The sequence below is a fragment of the Balearica regulorum genome, chromosome 5 (genome assembly GCF_011004875.1).
Source record: "Balearica regulorum gibbericeps isolate bBalReg1 chromosome 5, bBalReg1.pri, whole genome shotgun sequence".
Lineage (NCBI taxonomy): Eukaryota > Metazoa > Chordata > Aves > Gruiformes > Gruidae > Balearica > Balearica regulorum.
The window spans coordinates 36,776,329-36,800,986 of record NC_046188.1 but is presented as its reverse complement, the minus strand read 5'-3'; the positions used below and the strand labels follow the sequence as shown (position 1 = coordinate 36,800,986).

The 24,658-nt window shown below is 36.9% G+C and overlaps 1 protein-coding gene across 18 annotated transcripts in view; it reads right to left on the bottom strand.

The window, feature by feature from the left end:
• The window catches only part of GPHN (gephyrin), a 301,803-nt gene that overhangs the window by 199,195 nt on the left and 77,950 nt on the right, over nt 1-24,658 (bottom strand). For all 18 annotated transcript variants that reach the window (XM_075754158.1, XM_075754153.1, XM_075754157.1 and 15 more), the window contains one exon: nt 6,557-6,635. In XM_075754158.1, the coding sequence (XP_075610273.1) occupies nt 6,557-6,635 (79 nt within the window). The remainder of the gene's footprint in view (nt 1-6,556; nt 6,636-24,658) is intronic.

Below are 24,658 nucleotides of genomic sequence, written 5' to 3'. Positions count from 1 at the left end.
AGTATTAGAGAAGAAATATTTCTTCTCTATACTGCATTACTGAGACTGGCAGTTAAATAAAAGAAACAGGCATGACATTCATTTATTGTAACAGGCACTGAAAAACTAGAAAGGCTGCACAAATGGAAGAGGGAGAGAACTGGTATCACCGTAACATGGGATTTGTAACCTTCATCAAGACAGAATATGCTACTGATTTTCAAATGATGAACAAAACCCAGAAAGAATGAATGACAATACTTCATTATCCTCAACAACTGCTAGATATGTTCCTTCAAGTGAAGATAGACAATGTGAAATTTTATATCCACAGATCTAATTTTGTATTTATCAGGTCTTCAAGCCTACAGTATAGCTTGTGCCCTCAGTAAGACAAAAAAAAGCAAATCAGAGCTTCTCAAGAATTCCTTCATCATCTTCAGTCCTTAATCTTAAGTGACAAATTCTAAAGCTCTTACAACTATTTCCCAGAAAAAGTATCTAGCTGCTCCTTCTAAGGTTGTAAAATGCAACAAGGCAGTGACAAAGACTACTTCTGTCAGACTTCTATCTCCTGTCACGGACAAATGGAATTTAAAGTTCATCCAGGAGTTTCTAACACAGACCTGTTAAAACTCGTGGATTCTTAACATTTTGGTTGTCTAATACAATTACATGGAGTGCAAATAATGTTTTCTTCTCACAACTTAAAAAAAAAAAAGCGCTTCTGTAGTACATAGGTAAGAACAGGCAACTTTTGACAGATCAGTAGTTGTTTTAATAACTTTTAGATTTATCTACCCTCTTCTCAATTGAAGTCAGCTAATCTGAAGGAGATAGATACAAAACACAGTTTAGATGTGATGTGATTTTGACTAGAAATAAATTATTCAGAATCTCTTGGATCTTGTTCATCTCAAAGAAGCTCTGAAGATGTTTCCAAAACAAACGTGTATCAGTGATTATGTGCAGCTGCAGCTGCTGAATTGCATAGAAAGATCAAAAGCATCCTCCTTTCTGTCTAGACAAGTATTTTATAAACTCTATGTCTATATACAGGCTACAGCTGAAAGGAACATATGAAGTGATGCTAAGAGCTAAAATTTGGCAATGTCTACACATAGAACTTCTGCATGAAGTAGGTGGAGGTATACCTAACACTAATGATCTGATGGTTCATGCTTCTCCTGGTTTCGGCTGAGATGGAGTTAATTTTCTTCCTAGCAGCTGGTATAGTGCTGTGGTTTGGATTTAGGATGAGAGTAATGTTGATAACACACTGATGTTTTAGTTGTTGCCAAGCAGTCAAGGACTTTTCAGTTTCTCATACTGCCCTGCCAACAAGAAGGTGGGGGTGCCCAAGAACCTGGGAGGGACAGAGCCAGGACAGCTGACCCCAACTGGCAAAAGGGATATTCCATACCATATGACATCATGCTCTGTACATACTTGGGGGTTTGCCAGGAAGCGGGGCAGCTTGGGAACTAGCTGAGCATCAGCTGTAAGTGGTGAGAAATTTTGCTATGCATCACTTGTTTTGTATATTCTTTTATTATTAATCCTCCTTTTCTGTCCTATTAAACTATCTTTACATCAACCCACAAGTCTTACTTTTTTTTTTTCCCTCCCCCTTTTTGATTCTGTCCCCCATCCCACTGGGGGTGGGTGAGTGAGTGAATGGCTGCATGGTTGTTTTAGCTGACGGTGGGGTTAAACCATGACAGTCCTTTTGCCTCCCAATGTTGGGCATCAAAAAGGACTGTCATGGGTTTGCCCCAGTTGGCAACTAAGCCCCATCCAGCTGCTTGCTTACTTCCCCACCAGTGGGATAGGAAAGAAAATCAGAACAACAAAAGTGAGAAAACACGTGAGTTGAGATAAAGACAGTTTAATAGGTAAAGCAAAAGCCGCGCACACAAGCAAAGCAAGGAATTCATTCCCCACTTCCCCTGGGCAGGCAGGTGTTCAGCCATCTCCAGGAACATAGGGCTCTGTCATGTCTAATAGTTACTTGGGAAGACAAATGCCTTCACTCCCAACATTCTTCCTTCTTCTTCTTCCCCCAGCTTTACATGCTGGGCATGACATCATATGGTATGGCATATCCCTTTGGTCAGCTTGGATCAGCAGTGCTGGCTGTGTCCCCTCCCAGCTCCTTGTGCACCCCCAGCCCACTTGCTGGTGGGGTGGTGTGAGAAGCAGAAAAGGCCTTGACTCTGTGTAAGCACTGCTCAGCAATAACATAAACATCTCTGTATTATCAACACTGTTTTCAGCACAAATCCAAAACATAGCTACTAATAATCCCATACTAGCTACTATGAAGAAAACTATCCCAGCCAAAACCAGCAGAATGCTTCAGAGGTGTATTAGAATAACTTACAGTTAGAAGAAATTCAGTAGTAAAGAACCTAGGAGGTGTTTCAGGTGATAGCCATATTGAATTCTATCTAAGCCATTTCTCTCCTCAGCACAGATTGAGGGTGGAAAAGAAGGGGAAGAAAGAGTAGCATTCAGTCCGCTCCTGAGTGAGGAGTTAAATGAACGATTAATTTTCTATCTTTCCTCAAGCAGCAGCTCAAGAAATTTTGCCTTGCTACACAGCCTCAAAGATCCCTGCACAAAAGCGGGACTTTGTTAGCATCTTAAGCTGTTCCATTGCATTCTACCTCAGCTGAACATAGTCTGAAGAACATCTGCACCACCATCTAAGACCCACCAGCCTGGTTCCTCCAATTACACCTGCTGTCTGCAAGCTCTGCTATTTAGGACTATTCGTGGAAAGACACCTATAGTCTTCTCATGTGGATAAGTCTCCTCTGTAGAATGTGAAATTTTAAATATCTTTCATGTGTTACTGGCAAGGCTAAACCAAATCATAGGCTTAGAATATTCATAGCCACATTAAGTTACCTATATAGCAATCAAAATAAGTTCCATCTGGTTTTTGGTCATGCTAACTATGCTGATGCCAAACGGCCAGAAAGCATACCTTTTTCAAAGAAGAAAGGGGAAGAAAAAAAAAAAAAAAAGAAAAAAGTTTGCCCTTCCACCTCTCTACACTTACACACTTACAAATATACATAGACTGTAATCTGCAGAGTGCTCCCAAACATTCTTAGAAAGAGATTCCAGTTTCTTTATCACACAGACATTTAGAATTTTTTCCAACTATCCAAACAATACCTCAACTGCTATAAATTGAACCAATTCTTTCTCATCAGCCAAAAAGAACAATCCCTTTACTAATCTTTTATATACTGTAGGCAAATCACACTTCCTGTCTTCCATTGTTGTTTTCTAAATTAAGTAACACCTGTCATGCATTGCACTTTCTAACTGCCCCCTCCTCTTGCCATTCTCCTACTTGCCTCCATATCTTTAAGTTCTGTGTCCAAAACTGGACGCTGTCTACAGCAGAGACATCACTGTGCTCTGAAAAATGTGATCTAGTTGAAGATGTCCCTGTTAATTGCAGGGGATTGGTCTAGATGACCTTCAAAGGTCGTTTCCAACCCAAACCATTCTATGATTGTATAATCAGTTGCAATGAATAAAGAACAACAGTTAATTCTCAAACCACCTTTTCAGTTGAACTTCTAATCAACTTTTTGTTCAAATTCACTTTTCTGTAATTAATTAACTACAAAATGAGATTTAATTGTAAAGTTGTTACATGCTTCCTTCTCCCACTGTCAGTAACTTCTCACTTCATGTTTATTTGATGTACTTGTTTTGGTGTTTTTTTTCCTTAAGCAGCATTTCTGTTTTCATTGACAGAGTAAAACACATACACATAGAAAGAGATGATCAAACTCCTCATTTGAGCAGCAAAGCTTTTATTACTAATGATGAGAGAATTGAAAGCAGATCAAGTTTACAGAGTCCAGACTGCTCTAGCTGGGAAATCAACTGGGGAAAAAAAGACTACCCTGACAATTAGGCACACTTGGTATAAATCAGACACTAATCAAAAAACCCTACAATGCTATCTTTAAAGAGTTTCATTTGAATGTAAAGATACACTTTCAGCCCTCCCAGAAAAAGCCTTCTGCAATAACAAAAGAGAAGTTGTCTGTGATGGAGCTAAGAGAGGCAAAAACCAAGGGAGATGCCAGTGTAGCTTAGAAAACTGTATGGAATAGCTAAAGTCTCACACGAAATGGACACCATTCAAAACGCATTTTATAAGATATATCAAACCATCCTAATCTAAAACCACTTAAACTTTTTTATACTATCATCTTGGTGCATTATACTGTATTTCTACTTCTGCTGTTAACCCATCATCTGCTAGTAATATGAACTCCTGCTAAAAGTATACACTGATTATCTATTTATATGCTAATGAATCTAAAATCTCTTGTACTCTCTTTGTTAAAGTATTTTACTAGTGTCATACATTACAAATGAACTGCAAACCTTTGGAGTGACAGAGTCATTCGCAGAGAAAGCATTAGAATTTTTTATGTAAATCTGATGGTGGTATCTGATATCAGATTACAAAGAAAAGAGGCAGTTTGTCTACAGTCAGAGCAAACGAGCACCAAAGGAATCCTAAACCATTAAACTAGCAAGAGGATGAATCAAATGCTATTTTGCTATTTCAGGTATCATTATAGGTGAAAATCTTAGCCAAATGCTCTCAAGATTTTAATTAAAAAATTTATTATTACTTCAAAAAAGGTTAAAACATCTCTTTGGCTGGCACTATCATGCTTCGGCCCCACACTGTCCTTCACACTTCTCTTTGCATAATAAAATGCTCAGGAGCCATGGGACCTTAAGAGTCACCTACAAAAGGCTAGGCTGTACAATACAGCCTTAGATCATTTCTTCATTTTGGAGATTCACTCACACTACTACACATTTTGCAAGAACTCCTAATAGGCACTCAGTCATAAAATTGCAAGTATATCAATTTGGAAAGACAAAACAAAGTCTATACATTCCTATCATTAGGCAGGAAGAAGCAGACTTTTCTTGCACTATAATCTGTCATACAATAGAAGTGTCACGAATGGTCCTTGAGACCTAACAGATGTTTTGAGACCTTATTCAATCTTTCAAAGTGATAAAAATGGCAACATTGCAGACACTTATGCTTTTTATGCTATAAGCAACAGAAATCCATTTAATTTATTTTGCAGATTACAATAATTTATTACAAGATGCTTCATGTAAATTACTGACAGGGAAGGCAACTAGAAGATTTCATCACTTTTGGTAAACAGCAAGGAAAATGATCATTCTATAACAAAAGTAATTCATCCTTTCTGAAGGTAAACTCCAGAGGTGCAAAACCAAAACTATGTGTTGTAGCATGTAAGCATACCTGCAGCTCAGAAAGCCACATACAATTCTCAAAAAGAAAAAAAAGAAGGAAAAAAACCCCACCCAAACCAAAAAACCCCACAAAAATACCACCATCCAAATACTCAAAAGGCAAATTTTGGTTGAAAATTAAGACCTTTGACACAGCCTTGAATTCAACACTAAGACAGTAATTATTAAAAAATTTACCTATTGCATTCATTCTGTGAATCTCAAGCAACAATTATACCTGTCCCCTGTACCTCTATGGTTTCAGAAGTATAAATTATCAAATACTACATACGTTATGCCAAAATTTCCCAAGAATGCATGTATATATGTATAGGTGTCTATTTACCTATAGCAACATGACAAAATAAATTCTGCACCTACTTTATTACTAAAAATCTCCTATAACTGAAATAAGATGTCAAATATACCTTATTTGCCACTACTTCCCAACCAATACTGAAAAATGTGCTCTGCCAGTGTAAAGGATCATCATATCAGGACCGACTGTAGAATGCATTATCATTCATGTTAAAAAGATGTGAATTTTTCCTCTATCCCTTCCCTCATAACAAGTGGTACACTTGTGCACACTAGTGAGAACATTTTCAGCTAGTACTAAAGTTAACTGAAGAGAAAAGAAACAAAACCAAAACCAAAGAGGTTTGATACAATTTCAAGTCTATCTCAGAGCTCATGAGGTTCACTTTTATTTTACAAGAGGAAAATAGAACACCAAGATGAAGACCACTAGTCTTGCCATGAGGTAAAAATTAGATCATCTGCTCATATACTTGAATTAAAACAGGTAGTGGAGGAAGAAATAAACATCAGCTGTATGAAATAAGATACAAAGAAAAAAAGATTCTACATGTTAAGATAACTGACGATAACATAATTATCCAGTAATCTCCTAATTTATATGCAGTTCCTCCTTAAACAAAGAGGGGTGACCATGTGCATGCAACTCCTCCATAGAAACACCAGCATGCACAATCTGTTACCTCTGATGACTGCTCTTGTACCCTTTACCGTATGTGCTTATTGGATGTTAGTTCATGAACAGAAGGAGGTAAAAACCAACGTGGTTGTAATAATATTTGTCTGTATTAAAGACTAACAACTTGGCAAGCATATTACCACTAAACCACTAAAAGTGTACTTCATCATACTGCTTCTTTATATAATTACAAAAACTCACAAGGATATCATGAAGAAGCTTTTCTTTGCTTATCAATAAGAGCCAGATACTCACAAAGAAGGGTCTTGGACCAGATCTTTAAGGTTTATCCCACTACGATCCTCGGCAAGGTTCCTGAAGCAACTGTCACTCACTAAAAAAAATAGAAATAAAATTAAAACAAAACAAAACCAAACCAGAGAAACAAAAGAGGTGGAAATTTAAGAACAGAATGCAATTTTTTTCATTAACTAGAAACGCTTTTTGGTGTTGGGTGTAATTTGAATGTTCATATATAAGGTCTGATTTTCAGCGAGGTTTCACCTAATTTAAAGATAAATCAACTCAATCGCAGATTACAGGGAAACAATCTGTTTCAGCTGGTGTCCTTACTACTTTTCCACCTGTGGCTACAGGAAGTGTCAAATACTGGATGTGCAAGTACACACAGATATCCACGCACAGCAGAGTCTTTAATCATGCACCCACCAGTATTCTTTACCTAATCAGAAACGGTGAGAGTTGCTATGTATTTAAGTTCACAATTGTTCACGGGTTAGCAAAGATGTTTAATATGAGCAATAGCCAAAACAAAAAATTAAGAGCAAAAATTTATTCAAGCAGCTTATGATTAAACTTATAAAGTACATGTGAAGCTGCTAGTTACTGTAATAATTGAAATTACAACACTGTAAGTTTCACAGAAGTTCAAAAGAGTATTAGTGTGCTTTCATTTTCTTCACTATGTTAAAAAAAAAAAAAAAGAGAAAATTATGTGCTCTAAACCTGAAACTCCAAATCTGTTCTCTTGGCTAATTCTCTCTGCACATGTACCCCATTCCCACAAGCGGAATCATTTCTGTTAATGTCACAGTCAATTTGAGAGGTGGGGAAAAAAAAAAGTAGTGGCACAAATGCTTTAAAAAAATCAGCACCAGTTCAAAGGAATTAGTTATTTCTGGCTATGGCAAACTTTCTGAAGGACACAGAGGTTGTGATATGGCAAAATCAGCATAAGGATCAATTTGCCGTAACTAGGAAGGTAATCTGCCAGGCAGAAGAGAATTTATGAAGAAACAAATTACTGCTCATCTTCCAACACAGAACATGGCCTTGCCTTTGGTGAAACAAGATGCGTTTAAAATCATTTGCAAAAGCAAGTGTTCCTACTTCGGACTAAATGCAAGATACTCTTTTTAATTTACGTCTATGAGTATGCATGTGCACCACCAGCATCCAGAAAATGCAAATCGTTCCCAAAATATGTTATTTTCACAGATTAGGATACATACTGTGACAGACCTACCTAACACGCTACAAAACTGCAAAACATTTCTACTAGCACCCTTTGTTGCCAATGCATTTCATGAGCGTGAAGCCTGTTAGTCTGCTGGGAAAGACAAGTCCTGGAAGAAAGGGTCTCAGAAGAAGGGGCTGGGGTAGTGGATGGAGCAGGCACTGGCCCCAGCTCTCACACAAAGCCTGACACCTAACAGTATATGACAATAACTAACAGCAATATATCTCAAGTGTTGATAACATTGAAATGCAAAGTGGGTAAACTTAACACTGTAATAACCAGTTGATATCCTAAGTTTCTCTTATCGGCCATCTCTGAAAGGATCCCTGAAAGCCAGACAGTATATCACAAGGAGCCTCTTGTCTTGGAGGCAATTGCCATGGATCTTCAGTTTAAACAGCAGCTACTTGTGCTAACAAAGTCCAGAACTCCTGGCTTATTCCTCCTGAGACAATTCAATCATCGTCTGTACTGAGTTGGCAAGAGCTATCTACCTCGCCAGAGGAAGCTCACCTTGAACACTCTGGGCCTTCAGAAATTTTTCATCTCCACGCACATCTATTGCGCTGAACCCAAGACCCTTGAATTTACAAAATCTCTAACTCCTGAGCCAAAGGAAAAATTCCAAGATCAGCAGACTTGCAAACAACCTACTGTCTACATTTTATGAGGAAAAAAAAATCCCAGCTAAACTGATATTTGATAGTTTCTATTTGCCCCTTGTCAAGTTTGGCAACAAAGCAGAACATTTTACCTACTGTCTTGTCATAAATCCTACACTAGTGATGTGTCAACGTATCTCCTATGCCAACACCATACATCACGAATAAAAATGATGGTCGATAATGTTTTTTCCACTACTGACAAATCAAACATTTAAGTATAAAATAGTTGATCTAAATAATGCTGTATTTTTTCTACTGTCTTCTCCAATCTCCTCATCGAAAGTAATTACAATTATAATTGAAGAAACTACTGCAACTGTTCTACAACTTTTTAAAAGGAAAAACAAAAAATAACAACAAAATTATTTATCAGTAAAACTGGCCATTATTTGTTTGTATAATTCATGAAGTTTATTAAACAAAATGTATTTGAAATAAATGTTTTGAATGAAAGCCTAGATTTGCCAGAAACTGTTATTATCTTACTTGTCTCAATAGAACTCTAATATTATAATACCCTTTTCATGAATTAAGCTGAAAACTGCAAACCTTCCTTCTAGTTAGCAGAGCTGGACAATACAGGAACACTGGGAAGCTGCAAATTTGCAAGCAAGCCTGAATCAGAAAACATAGATGACTCAGATAAATGTGAAAAATTTCAAACACAGTTTTTACAACCAAGAATTTCAACAGTTTAGTTAAAATTCACCAAAATAAAATTTCTGAAAACTAAGATTTTACTATAATTGTCAATTAAATTACTAGCACTGAGAGCAATAGGAGAGCTTCCAGCAAGAGGGAATAATTCAGCAGAATGGGCTGGAATAAGACTTCATACAGGAAGACTTTGGCGCGCTTTACTGACCCACACACAAGCACCGCCACGCTCCCTCACATCCTTGCAAACTCTAGCCCAGGAAAGAAAACAAATGTTCAGCAGTAAACACGGGGTGGAAGCAATCAAGCAGAGTAGGTACTACATTTCTCATGGCTTAGCAAACCATAAATCAATACTGCATATATTTTAAAACATGGTATACTCTGATTGAAATGCAAGCTATTTGTTTCAACCAGGACATAGGGTGAAACTATGTTTGATGGTATGGCAGAAATATCAGGAAGATCAACGGTGCTTTAAGTTTTGAGGGAAGAAAAGGAAGAAGAAAACTTTGCCTCGCAGCCACAAATTGTTCTCCATACATAAAGGCCATGCCTAACTTCCTGTCTTTAAAGCACAGCCAAGGGAGACTTTTTGCATAGCACATCTATATGAGCACACTCTCCATGCAGCAGTCTATTGTCTTGTTCAAAATTTTATTTTTTTTAAACCCCCAAAAGTTTATAAAAGCTAGCATCTTAAGCAGTGTTGAATGCATGTTTCATGGAGAGATACAGAATTGTTAGCCACTCCCCTCTACATTTACGCCAAGTGGCTGAGCCTCTGATCTATGTTACAGCCCCCACATATACTTCCTTATAGACCAGGAGAATCACAACAGAAAGAGCTCCCTAAAACACATTTACTCCATGCAGTATTGTACACACAATGACAGTCTATAACATACTAGAAATGTTTTTTAAGAAATTAAATACTGGCACAACTATGACGAGCATAGACTGAACCCACTCCTACCACAGAAACACATCGTCTGAAAAACATCACACTGAGAAATCCCTAAACATCCATGAAACAGTTTGACTTCCAAATGAGCTATTACACATATCAAATGTGAAGAGGTTTTAGCAATAGCTCCATCTCTCCCAACATTCCCCCTACTTTCAGTTCCTGGTTTCTATTACTGATGTTCTGTTTCTGACGCCGTCTAGTCTTGTCCCTAGGAAGTAACGGAGATGGGAAGCCAATAAGGGAATATAGTTCTTACCTGTCAGTTACACAGCATACAAAATTCCATATGAAAAGGTTAAAATCAGCATTCATACACTAATGTGCAAACATCCAGTTAAAACAGTTGTGAAGCCTTCCCATTTGGCAATTGTGAACTTCTAAGTCTGTCCATATGATTTTTTTTTCTTTCCTTTTTTTAACAGACTTTCAAATGAGATCATACTGAAGGAAAATGGATTACTAGCCTGTTGATTTCCAAAATGAGAAGCTCTTCAACTCTGAAGGTAAACTAATATTTTCTTCAAGTGGAGACAGGATATAGTCTGTTGTGAATTTGATCCTTTTTTTTTTTTTAATATCCTACAATTTGAAAACAATATAGCCCTTTAAAACTGTCACTTAATCTCTTTTCCCACACAGTGTATGCCTAGCAAACAAAAGCCCCCTTTAGATCAAAGCACTTCCAATTCTACAGCTGTTAATGGTCATTTACATGTCATATGCTTTAGAGAAGATGTAATCATCACCCTCAAAAAATGAAGGGCTATCTATAATTTGGTAAAGCAAAATAATAATAAAGTTTATCTAAATAATAAAGTTCAGTTCTTTTTCTCATGACTACTTCATCTGTCTGTAGTATTTTTGGCAGACTTTCAATAGCAGATCTCTTTTCCTTGCCCCTCTTTTTGTAGGATCATTTATACGTTTAGGGTTTTATACCAGATTCATTCAGCAGCTGATAAATACAAAAAATATTTAATACACTTGGGATGTTCTGGAAAGTACTGGTCTGGCACAGCATTGTATTCTAGTCTGGTTTTGCTTGCAGTAAAGCTTTATTCAGAAGTCTCATTTCAGATTCAAATGGTTCTGTTCCATGCACTGCATGCAAATGTAGCAGAATTCAAGCATGTTGTTTTTATAGGCCCAACCTTATACACACTGTAGCAAGTGCTCACTTTTACCTATTGTAATTGTACATATTGTTGACTTCAAGACATAATAACCACTGCTAAGGAAGCTTAGGTTTTGGGATATAAGGTAATAGATTTTTTTCTCAGACCCCAAAACATCTCTCTTCTGAAGTCTGTTGTCCTGCAGACACAGAGTTCCTGCCCTATAGGCATGCTTTAAAGATGACAAAGGAATGGGATAGTACCAGAATGTAAAGACTGATTCTCTTACTATTAAAATGGTTTTAAGGTATTTTACCTGTCCCATGAACAGTAACATCAGAGATAAATATTCTGCCTCTTTTCTCTGCTATTGCCATATTTTTCAAGTGACTGCATGTCAACCAGAAAACATACATAAAACAGATGGCATATTACAGAAATCTCATAGCACCTTCACCAGATCTATTACAGAAGACAGCAAATTAATTGTAAGAACGGTACTTACACTATTTGCATATCTGCACACAAATTTCTCTGATGTATTTACAGAATAAAAAGAAATACTAGTCTGCATGCAAATTGTAAATGCTTATAACTGTTAAGAAAATATGTTATCTGTGAGTAGCAGAAATAATGCAGGTTGTTTTCTTTGTTCCCTAAATACCATTTGCTATCACCATAATAAATCCCTATTCCCTTTGATACCCAGGCAAGGAAGAGAGCTAAAGCTAATATAAAGCCACATATATGGAAGCACCAGTTGATACCAAAGTGCTTTCTCCTCAGTGGGGGTAACAATCTGAGTCTCCTCTTTGCCTGGCTGCTAATTTTCACTCAATTTATAGGTAATAGTATCCTTAAAAATTCTCATTTTGTTACATTGTAGTTACTTTTCTATTATTCTGTTATCACTATTTTTTCATACATAGGTTAAACAGGTTTAAAAGGGGGGACCTGAAAGATGAATGGAAACACTGAAGGATGATTTCATCTATCTTTTGATCATGTAAGCCTTGTTTTCTCATGGCAGATAATCTAAAAACCATTTTCAAAATTGCAAGGTGTCGATGCACATGAAATTTCAAGTTTCCTTCCCTTTTCAACTTCATTCTGCTAAAAATGGACATAAGAAAATGAAATCATAAAATGGCAACACTTTCAGTTTTAACCAACTATTTAATAACAAAAGTAGTTGCAGCACCTCAACATAGTTACTGCTAGGTAAGTTGCGCAGTATCTGGGCAAACATGTCACAGTGGAAACAATTTTAAAAACAGAGTTAAAACACAGTGGTATTTACAGCACACAAATAAACAGCAGTCAAAGATTTGTTTAGGTGTGAGGGTGGTCAGGCAACGGAAAACATCCCAGATCACATATTCTAACCTGAGAGCTAGGCAAAAAAAGGTAACAAAACATTTTATTTAAATGGAGCATTAAAAAGCTAAAATAGCAACATGAAGAAAGGAGTGTCTATTTTATGTGAATTGTATTTTTTATTTAAGTATAAAACTCATTAAATTAGTGAAAAATAAGACTAACAAGTTCAAAACATTGTGCTGGTGAAATTAAGATGTACAGTACCAGAGATGGTTATTACTTTTAAAGTTCAGCTGCAAATGATTTTTTTACCCCATGAGAACAAAGAATTGCATTCCTAAACTAAGCAGGGCCTTTTTAAGTCAGTGTTTTATCCTTACCATTTACATAACCACTTAACTTCTACTGCCAAAGAACCTATCATGAATGGCAACGGTTCCAGAAAGTGAGAGTAGCTGAGAAGGTCCTGATCACATCACTGTTTGAGCTCCTTTTCCCTTTTATCTTTGAAAAGTTTGCATCAGAAATACAGAGGCTAAGAGGCAACTGTGTGGAACAAGTTACAGAATGTATCCACTGGTGGGAATTTTTATTGCAAGAAGTACTGTGAAAGCCTGATAGGAAAACAAAGGAAGACAAAGGCTGCTTCTGCAAACTATCAGGTGAAGCCAGCAGATCAAAGCAAGCACACTGCTGAGATTAACCTGTTTGAACTAAAAGAGCAAATCAGTAACTTCATCTTAGTTAATAAAATTTATTTTCACTGGGCATTCAGAGCTAGTCATAGTATCAAGTCTAGCTGTAATTTCAATTCATGTATTATAATTCACTCCCAAATATAAGCTGTCAGCAAACAAGAGCAGGAACACATTTATTTTATTCCTGTTATTTCAATACACCAAAATCCCATAAGTAGCCTCTTTCTTACCCACCCAGCAAGAGTGTTCTTGTGCTTTCTCTGCCACACCAGTAACCACCAGCTCTGTCCAGGTAATCTGCATTGATTTTAAAGACAGGATTGCAGTGATTACTTTCAATCCCTGTATAGACATGCCCCTCACACCTGATGAATGTTACTGTCATCTGTTTTGTTTTTCCACACAGTTTTTGTCATATACTAAAATATGGGGAAAATCTAAGTATATTTTTTCAAGACAACAAAATTTAACATCCACCTTTAAAAATGTCCCAAAGCAACCTCTACAAACTGTGCTTTCCTGGATCTCAAAGCAGAGCTAGTCTTCTCTCCCTCTCCCTTCAGACACAAAGCTATGAAGTGCCAGAACGGTATCCTCAAAGATTGACAAAGAAGCACTACTATAAAAAAAGGAGCTAATCTACTGAAAAAATAGGAAAAAAGTTCAGGTGACCTGGTGAAAAATGGGGTGAACATAAACCAGCAATACAATTTAGACATGTGAATCTATGATTTTTTCCAGAAAACACAGGCAAGCAGTAATGCTACCTGTAAGCCAGATATAGAGAAGGGCCATTGCAATGATAAAGACAGACATCTTGGAGGAGGTGAAAAGAGCTTTTTTGATTAGCTCAGCAAAAAGAAAGCATTATATGGTTGCTACTGGTGTGTTTATATAAATGCGCCAGCAAAATAAACATCAGAGAGAGAAGACATAAAGAATAGGTTTGCACCAGAAAAATCACTGTGACAAAATCATAAGAAATAGAGACCAAATTTTCCAAGAGCTAGCGAGGTGAAATCTTACAAATAATCCTTCTGTAAGAACAGTGAGGGCAAGGAAAGTGCACAGGCTGGTTCTTGACAGATTTAAGAATAGATTAAATGACACAGGAATTGTTCTTGAACATAGGAGGCCGCCTGTGCCATAGTTACTAATGCTGTAAAATTTATGTTGGAGCTTCTCTGAAGGCTATGAACTTCTAAATCCCCCCAAGGTTTCTCACATTTTCTAACAGTAATTAAATGAGCCCTTTTTTCCTGTGTATCCATTAGTCTATTGGGTTATACCTCTTTCAAATGATTTATCATTCAAATTTTACAATATTTGTGTGGCCTTAGGCTACAAATTCTGTACTAGGTTTTAATCTAACAAGCTTGAGTTTTAACTCAATCACACTGTCAGTGTGATCACTGCAGTGATCAGGTGAACTTCAGAAGAAAAACGTCAAGCCATTAAAGACATTCAAATCTTTGGAGATGTAGCATTATTGATACTTCTAATTGTTTGTGTCCAATAAAAAAATTAAATTCCTTAAAGCTATGAATACTAATTGCTTGATGGAATGTCTCCTTTGGATTCTTGTTACTTTCATTGGAAATAAGTAAGTTTGGGATTTGGGTTTGGTTTTTTTAACAAATATTTCCAGTAAGAAGTTTTTATTGCACCTCCTTTCACTGTAAAACCCTAAAAAAAAAAAAAATCTAAGATGGAAAGGAAAAGGATAGAAGGTAAGCACATCTAAGCGAGGGGAAGAGAAGAGTTAAAACAACAATTAAAAAAAAGTATTTTTGAAGAGTATTATCTCCTCTTAGACATCTCTGAAATTTAGTTCTATCACAGGTAAGAACAGCTGTACTTACAACAGCTGCCGAGAAGCATTCCTTTAAAAGGCAGTCTTTACAAGGAGGTCTTGATTTTCAGCTTTGCTTATATCTTTAGGGGGTATCTGAAAGTTTTTTCCATTACTCTAAAAAAATAGTATTCTTACCCCTAATCTTAGTTTTCTTCTATTTTATTTAGTTCAGGAAAATAGCATGTTTAGTTTGTTAGCTGACAACATCTGAAACAATTTACAGCATCTTATACAGGCCCAGTTTAACAGCTTACATGGACTCTTGGTTGCAATGTACACTAATCAAGTCTACAATCAATCTCAGCTAGATGCACTTTTAAATATAATAAATAGGCCTATGCTAGATGCTAACACAGTTCACATCTTATCTGCCAGCTTGATTAAGAAACACAAGCATCACAAGAAAAACTATACTTTGCTTTCGTAATGACACATTCTATCTATAAACACTGCATTTCTTATGTAAACCCCTCCAGCGACCTCTCCATTTCCTCTGTCCCCAAAACATAAACATCTTATTATGGACCTGTGAGTCCAAGTTCTCATGGTCAGTTAATGACAGGATTCAAGAAACCACACTTCACATTATGGCACAGAGCAACAGCCCTCTTTGCACTGCTGCACAGCATACAGACCTGCTGATACTTAGATAAACCTCCAGGAGCAACCCACAGGCCCCGGGAGCCTCAGTGTCCTCCCTTCCCTCTGCATGTGCCTCATTCAGCTCCAGACACCAGAAATCAGCTAACGTGTTACCCTCAAGGAACTTCAGGTATTTTCTGCACAGTTCAACATACACAGTCTGCCAAACTCTGTTAAAAGAAACCACCTCAAAAACACAGAGTAAAAAAGGGCAGGAAAAAAAGTTACTTTGTTCGGTGTTATTCAAGCCATTGTCCAGCACCCAAAGTACCTAAAACTCTACCATAGCAGAAGGCAACAACTCCAAACTTGAGGATTCTCCTAGTCACAGTATCTACAGTTTGAATAGATGCCTTCCCTCAATCCAGACCTACAACCCCGCAATATGGGACTTCCCAGGCAGGACAGTATGAATTTTAAGTTACAGGAAGGCATGAGAGAAATGCAAAGACAAGGCACAGAGCTGGAGATCCAGGACAAGACCACAAAGCCAGATGTCTTACTGAGTGATCTGGGTTCATCTTCTGAGTTCAGGTGATACCAAACACAGCTCATCCACAGTACTGGACCAGGGGAGTGACACAAACTGAGATTAAGAGAAATGAGGAGGAAGCAGAGCCGACAATACTAAATGTGTTAATGAGCTAATAACACTGCAGAAATCCCAATGACAACCAAGTGCAACTGCAGCCTGAATGAGTGCTAAATCATATGCAGCTGTAAGATTTCAAAGCCTGAAGGTATAATCATAGCAAAATAATCCCAGTCAGCACATAAACCAGGACATAAATATGTACCGTGGACAAATAACTCCATTACAGGCAAAGACTTGAAGAAAAAGACATTCCCTCCTTTATTTTCTAGGCAAAATTGGCACGTGGACTCAGTCTGGTGTATCTGCCCCTTTTGGTTTGCATGCCTTGCCTAAAAAAATCACCTGGGACAGAAGAGTCTCCTGTAAGCAATCACACAATAACAATTGATTTAGCACAGCTCTATATGCAAAGCTCTGAACTGAGGCCCTGTGAGCACCATACTGAGCTATAAAGTGCATTATTTTCTTCTGGTAGCAGAGATGATGAAAAGATGTTGAGATTAAAATTCAGTTGTAGCTATCTACTTTCTTGGGTATAACAATGTCCATTCATGCAAAGGAATCTTTAAACTATTCTCTTTAATCATAGATTAAATCTTTAAACAAATCAGTATAATAATGTAAAATGAGAATATGAGTTAAAGATAAAATTTAATAAAAATACTCACATATTTAGTATAAATACATTATAATCTAAGCAGTATATAACTATTTTACATTAACTACTTTTACCCAAATCTAGTTTTTATAAAGTAAATTATATCCATATAGTTACAAATTCAGTTCACTGAATGTGAATTCTTGATAGTTTATGGGGAAATTCTTTATGGAAATGGGGAAAACAGTATTATCAAAAGTGCCTGAAATGAACCTTAAATAGGACAATTCCTCTTTAACCAAAACATAAGTATTTTCTTTAGATAACTTCTTGTACTAGTACTCTTAAGCCTCCTTAAAACAAGTGGTAGTATAAAATATACTGTTTCAAAATAGAAACACTTTAATGAGAAATTTTCAACTCTAACTAGAAAAAATAAATAAAAGCAATAGCAGAAGTGGTCAAGAAAAATAAAGTGCATTAAAATAAATCCTACAGCTTGTTTAAAAAAACAGCTACCACCATATAGTTTTCTTTTTACAACCAACTTTCCATTATCGACAGTAAAAGAATACCTCAGATAATGGAGGAAAAAACCTCCACAAACAGTTATTACTGATCAGGCAGCGTAACACACTGAATGACACAGCCAGGCTATCTTACCCTGTTTCTGGTAGGTCTTACTTGCCCAGATGCAGCACTGTACGTGGACTTACTGAACTGGCAAGAGCTCAGTTTGAACTGATGAGCTCTGCTAAATCTAGACCATAAGGCAGAGACACCACATTAGCACCACCAGCACCAGCTTGGATACAGCAGGATTAGGACTGAGGCACATATACTAAATCTTGATCAACCTTCTCTTACTTTATACGCTCTAATGTCACTATATAAGCTTAGGTGAGGACACACCAAGACAGATACACCTAAGCTAACTTTACATGGTGCCAACTCAGCCATGGCAGGGTTTATTAGCTCAGATTTGCAGCAGCATAAAAGCATCTAAAGTACCCTCAAGCTCTTGGAAGAAATATAGTCACAGTCACACAGAGCTGATCTAGTCACGCCGTTTCAGGTTTTTGCTGGCTTCCCAGGGCTCTGCAATTATCACGAGCAGTAGGAAGCTGTGTTTCTTCACGATGGTCTGGAAATGTACCACAGGTCTTTGCAGAACACTAAGCCACCATTCTGGAGCAAGTAACAGATCCTGCTACAGCCATCCCTGAATTGCTGCTGATATCAAATCCTACAGAGGAAAGTACAGGTTCTAAACAACAGGATTTTCAATATTGTTTACAGTTGATTCACTTCTGCAGCAGTGAAGATCTCAGCGGGGCAAGTTCCACTTGGGTGCCATGGGAGGAGAGGATATCTCACCAAAAAGCCTGTATTTTATGAAACAAAGAACTCTAAAAGAAACAAAGATTCATTCCTTACCCCCAATCTCTAACTCAAAAAAACCGAAATATTTTTAACTTTTCCCAATGTTTTGTTTATTCTTACATTACATGTCTAAACTGTGCCTACTCTATACAGCTCTGAAGCTGACCATTTTTCACTGAACTGGTACCTAGAACTGATATTGACTCCTTTGTCCCATTACTCATCTGTTTCTACGTGTCTGTTCCTAACCATTATGAATAAACTTTGAAAACGTGAACCAATGTCTCTTGCCATTTCTTCCAACTGAGAGGATCTTGAAAAAGCTTTAAATAGTTGGAACTGCGCCATTTATCTCAGTGAACTATAAGGAACCTGAAAATCAGTTAAAAAGCTAATTGTTTATAGCTTTACTGCCCATCACTCATTCAACTAATTATTAAAATTACAATCTCAAATGATTCCAGAGTACTAGAAGTCATGCTTCATGTATCACTTGAAACATATGCTCCACCAAACCCAACATGTAAAAAAATAATAATATAGAGACTAAAAATATACTAAGAAATTATAGCAGGAGTAAGCTTTAGAATTGTGTACCTTCATTTATATTTACTTACTGAGTTGCAATATTCAAGGCTCTTTATGGAGTCTTGATTGCCAGTCCTTGATTTCAGGTCCTGATTACAGGGTGAAAATATAAGGGTTATTTCAGTTTACTGTCTGTTCCCTTTCTGGAATCTTGCTATGTTCTTAGAATCAGCATTTTAAAATAATTTTAACAGACAAATCATGAATCAGATAAAAAATATTTTATTAGTTTAAAAATTGCTAACTTTTAATTGTAGGCCTTTAGCCCAACATGTGAGGCAGTAAATAGTAGTGCTTTCTGGCCATGTACAACCCTCATCTGACAAGAGCCTAGAGAGCTCTAGTCCAATGTTTCTTCCTATGAATGTTCCTCCATGCATTTAAGCATGTTCTTTTCTATCTTTCTATTTGTACTGTATTCTTTTTGAGCTACTGTATTTTAGCCATGCTCAGAATTGTATTCCTTATTAGTTACAATGAAATTAGAATCACTAATGCACTAAGTAGCCTAAATTATTTCTCCTGTTTGTTTTTGCTGCCTAAACATGATTTTTGTCATAATCACGTCGCTCGTTTACCTAACTTTGTCTCCTTTCAGGGATTCACAGTCATTTCTATTCCTAACCACCTTTGCAACGTACAAATGCTGTCATCTTAGTGCTGACCCTGTGTAATGTGAATAAATACAACATCTTTTTTCCCCCTGAACAGAAAAAATTGTATCCTCTGGAGATAATCTTGTCATGCTGATATTCGACTGCTTACTCTCAACTATTAGTTCCCTCTCTTGGATGATTCCAAATCCTCATGAGTCCCAACAAAAATAGATGCAAATGGTATACACCATTGAAAAGTTTAGTATCTCTTCTGTCATTATAGAGTACTTTCGTTCTTACTGAAGCCTTTGAGCTGCAGTGTTTTAAACCAGCCATTTTCAGATTATAGAGATGGAATAGCCACCATTGGAAAGACTTTCAAATACCAAGATATTTTCATTTTTCAGAATTTTCTACTGAAAATGTAATTGGAGATATTGATAATAAAGTGACTCTTCTCTTGAACACTCCTTGTTTATTATGCAAGTCTTTTTTTTTTTTTTTTTTTCATTTTGTATAGTCTACTGCATTTTCTCCCTTGCATTTTAAGCATTACAAAGACACCTATGGAGAGAAATGAAACTGGTAGGTAAGCATTTAATTTGAGGTTTCTCATTTCCCATTACCACCACTCATCTTCAGTCTACCCGTTCAGTTATGTGTCCTGCCCTTGAGGCAAGAAGAGCAAACAAACATTAGCATAGGCAGGGCTAAGCCACTGCTCAGAGGGGCATGGAAGGGCTTGGCTATAATATACTCTCCTCTGCAGAGGCAGAGTCAGGCTGGGAAACGTTTTAAAGGAGTAAATAAACCCTTCCAGCACAGCAGGGCATATGCACTTTTGCTATTCCTTAGCTTGCAAAGATGTTAAAATATTTGAAATAATTTTTGTTGTGAAGAAATGGAACTTCGCATTAACATTTCACCAGGCAGAAAGATAGCATTTCTACTCTTCACAGTGCAGAACAGTTTTAAATGCATCATAGTCAGCTGTTAATGATGCCACAATGAGGGCTTTTTCACTACAAAAACAATGATGACAACAACAAAGATTTACATTGTATCACTTTCTGACCTATATTTGGATATGTTTTGTGTTTTCTGCTGAAGCCTATTTGCAATACCCTTAACGGGGAGGGGGGTTAGGGTTTCCCTGCTCTGGAAGTTAACAAGGTGCAGAAAGCTGACTGGCAGGGCCATCAGCTGATATGTGTAGCACGTGTGATGAAGCACCAAAGAGAAGACTGCATTGCACTGAAAACACACAAGTGTCTAGAATCAAAAAGGATGATGAAAGGTACTGGGGATTGAGAGAGTGATGGGCTACAACCATCTCAGCTGAGCTGAATAAAACCTTTGTTTGCTTTAACTGTGCAAGAACACACAGAAAATCGTACCAATTCTGAAGGTTGCAGATTCAATGGAGAAAATGGAAATTCAATGGAAAATGGAGAAAAAGGTGCAGGATGAGGCTTTAAAATAATCTGCCCCATGTGAAAGCTGCATCTCAGTTTCTACTAGTTAAGCATTATTCTAATAAAAGCATTTTTAAGTCTTCTGATAAGCAGCTACAGGATTTTAAGATTTCAGAGTTGCATAAAAATATCAAAGCTCTCCAAATTTTGCTAGATTCCAGAATATCCCTGCAGAAGATCTGCCTCATCGATCTACAGGCCACCTCACATGCGACTATCTCATGGTGCCACTCACCAAATAAGGTAGTCCTGGCATTTGGGAGAGACGGGTCAGGCAAGAGAGGAGCTGGACAAGATGACCTCCCATCCAACCTTGGCTCTTGGCCTTTCTGTGACTCTGTGGGCAGCACGAGCTGCTGCCAGTTATTCTGGCTGACACAGTTTTTAGGACATGTGCTTATACACAAGACGCTGCTCATTAGTTCTCAAAACCAACATTCTGAATGTATTCATGGGAGCCAAGAGACTGCTCTGCAGAATTTCTGTAACACAGTTATACTTATGAGCAACTAAATTCTTCCTGCTTTCTCATTCTGTCTCGAAAGGTTTGAAATCTGAACAACTTCATATTTCTTTCCCAAATTAGCTCTTACCTATTCTGGCACGGAAGGTCTGGGAAATCCCATCTAACGAGATAAGCTGGCATCACAACTGAGAGCAGGGGAAACGAAAGAAAAAAACCCATACATTTAAATGGCAGTGGTGCAGAATACTGCTTTCTGTCTTTCCATGAAATGCTGGGCTAAATTTGGGCTTTCTCCTCTAGTCTTGAGGAATATAGGTTTAAGGAAAACAAAGAAAATAGTAATTAAAAAACCCCAAAACCTAAACCATGAAGATGTGTGCTGAGAAGCCTAATCCTTTTAATACACCTACACACTACAGAAGCAATCACCTTTAAACTTAGAGAGAAAATGTTCCTAAGTATCTTTAAAAAAAAGCCTTGGTTAAAGCTATCAACATAATCATTATTAAACAACTAAAGCCCACATTTGCAACTTCACCAGTTCATTGAGAAAGGCCATTTTGCTCCTCCAAAATATTGTTCCATGAGTATGGAGCAGGCAAGCAACTAAACTTCAAAAAGTGTCAGCATTTATAAATTAAAAGAATGCATAAAGCTTTCAGCATCGCTGTGCAAAAGAACTCTGACAGCCAGACACACATACTAAACACAACAGGTTTTGAATTCTTCAGTAAAGATGCCTGCTTTTGCCTATGGAAATTACTGAAATGCCCATCCATCTCCCTGTGCCCATCTCCCTTTTCCCTTTCCCTCAGGTTTCCTTCCAAGTACTGTTTTTAAACCTGATGACCCACTTCAAGTGAATTTTACAAAATTAGAGATGTCAAAGCTCATAAGTCATTACAGAAAATTAGAGACATCAAAGATAGTAAGATAGAACATACGGGAAAATCAATAGTTAGAGAGAAGAGAGGCAAATTAGTGCCCTTATGAAGAAGATAAGGCTCTTATCCATTCTGGTCCATTAGTAGCCAGTCAATCAAACAACACACGCATAGCTTTGAATCACTGCGAACATAGGATGAATCTGGAATTACCCACTGTGTGACTGCATGGTACCACTTTTCAGCTTGCTAGTCTATTTATAATTTAGTATTTGACTAGTTCCAAACAAAGTAATACTCAGAACAATGCAAAACAAATAAGCAAACAGAAAACATAGAAAACCATGTTGTAATGTTCAATATCCCAAAACACATTGGCTTAATTATGAATGTCAATGTTGGTGTTAAACTATTTAATGTATGAAGATTCAGTAATGTATTAAAAAATCACTATTAAAATTAGTTTCATTCAAAGGGAAGTTAAAATGCATTATGGATAACAAGGAAAATTCTAAACTGAGAGACAAGCAGAGCTATTTTGGGAAGTGAACAGATGGCTATAGAAGAGCAGACCCAGAAATCAAGAACAATATAAGGAGTCAGAGCAGGAGGGTTGGAATGCTGTGTAACTAGAGAACTCGCTTTTCTTGTTTTACTGCATACATCTTCTGATAAGCTCAAGATACTACGAATCTACAATAGAAAATATATATATTGCATTTCCAGTTATGGTAGTGACTTTCAGAGCAGCTTTGGCTATTTTTTTCCCTTCTCTGTACACACAAGCATTCACATGCAACCATTTAGAAAATCTCACTACTTTGCAAAACTTCATATACTTTTACTATGATGTCAGAAATAACAGGGAAACTAAAAATTAGGGTCCAAATTTAATTTAACTAAAAATTAGGGTCCAAAATTTATCTCATTTGCTTTAAAACATTTCTATACACCTATTTGTAATACAAAACTTTAAAGAATTTGCTAAAGCCAAATACAAGTACATACAAGCTTTTTAAAGAATACCAAATTTTTGGCCCACTGTCACATCTGCAATTATACACCTTTTTAATTTGTTAAAGTGAGGAAAATCAATGAAATGTACAAAACATATCTCAGTAAGCTCATCTCACATTTGCAAGAAAAAAAGGCAGCACTTCCTCTTCTTCCCAACTATGAGATGCAGCCATGACTTCAGCTTTAGAGTACAGGATATCTCAATAGATTTCATTTAAAATCCCATTAATTAAAATTTAAATTTCCCAGGAAAGTCAATGATCTTTGTTGGTTTGTGTTGGTTATCACTGTAATCTTAACAATAATTTCTTTGTTCACACCTGTAAAATGGAAACAAGAAATATTTTAAGAGTTGCATTAGGATAAAGAAAGTTCTTATCCAAAACCAGTAGGTCTTGGCTTCAGAGACAAGTTGGATGGCTTATTTCTCCAATCAGTCAAGGTCCCCCTGGATGGCAGCATGTCCTTCTAACATATCAGCCACTCATCCCAGTTTTGTGTCATCTGCAAACCCACTGCCATCATCCATATCATTAATGAAGACGTTAAAGAGGACTGGACCCAGTATTGACCCCTGGGGTACACCACTGGCCTCCAACTAGACTTCATACCACTGATCACTACCCTCTGGGCTCAGCCGTTCAGCCAGTAATTTCCATATATGAAGGACATTAGTTTCTGTGTTTCCATTTTAAGTTTGCGTGAAGAGAGGTTATACAAATCTTCAGATGTCCCTTAAAAGTCATCTTTATTTTCTTTCTTTTTTTAAAAGAACAGAAACAAGCAAGAGAAAATGGCTGTTGTCAAAATCTCACCATAATTTCAGTTACAGAATGGAAGAGACATAAGAAATTTATTCAAACAAATGTTTTCAGGTGACTACATGGAAAATTGCTTCTGGCACACAAGTCTAAAATCATTAATCCTAATCCACGGTTCATGATCAGTAAATAATAAAACTAACCTATAACCTGGAAAAGAGACAAAGCACTGTGTGAGGCAGAAGCAGGTTATGAAGCTTACTTACTTATTGAAAGATGTCTTCTGAAATCATTGACAATCTACAGCATATTACATAATCCACGGAGAAGAAGGAAGATTTTCCCTTATGATTCTGATGAAGTTTTATCATTAAAAAATGAGCATGTAATGACATATTAAATAAACTAAAACATTACATTTTTGCACTGATACACTCTGCAATTCTACACCAGTGCATAAAGGATTAAACTTGATAATTTTAAAATGTAACAGAAAAGATTAATGAATGTATATGAACACCTATACAAACACGCTTCACTCATACTTTGAGCTCGCCGGACATAAACCAGACATCCTCCAAAAGCCAGCCAG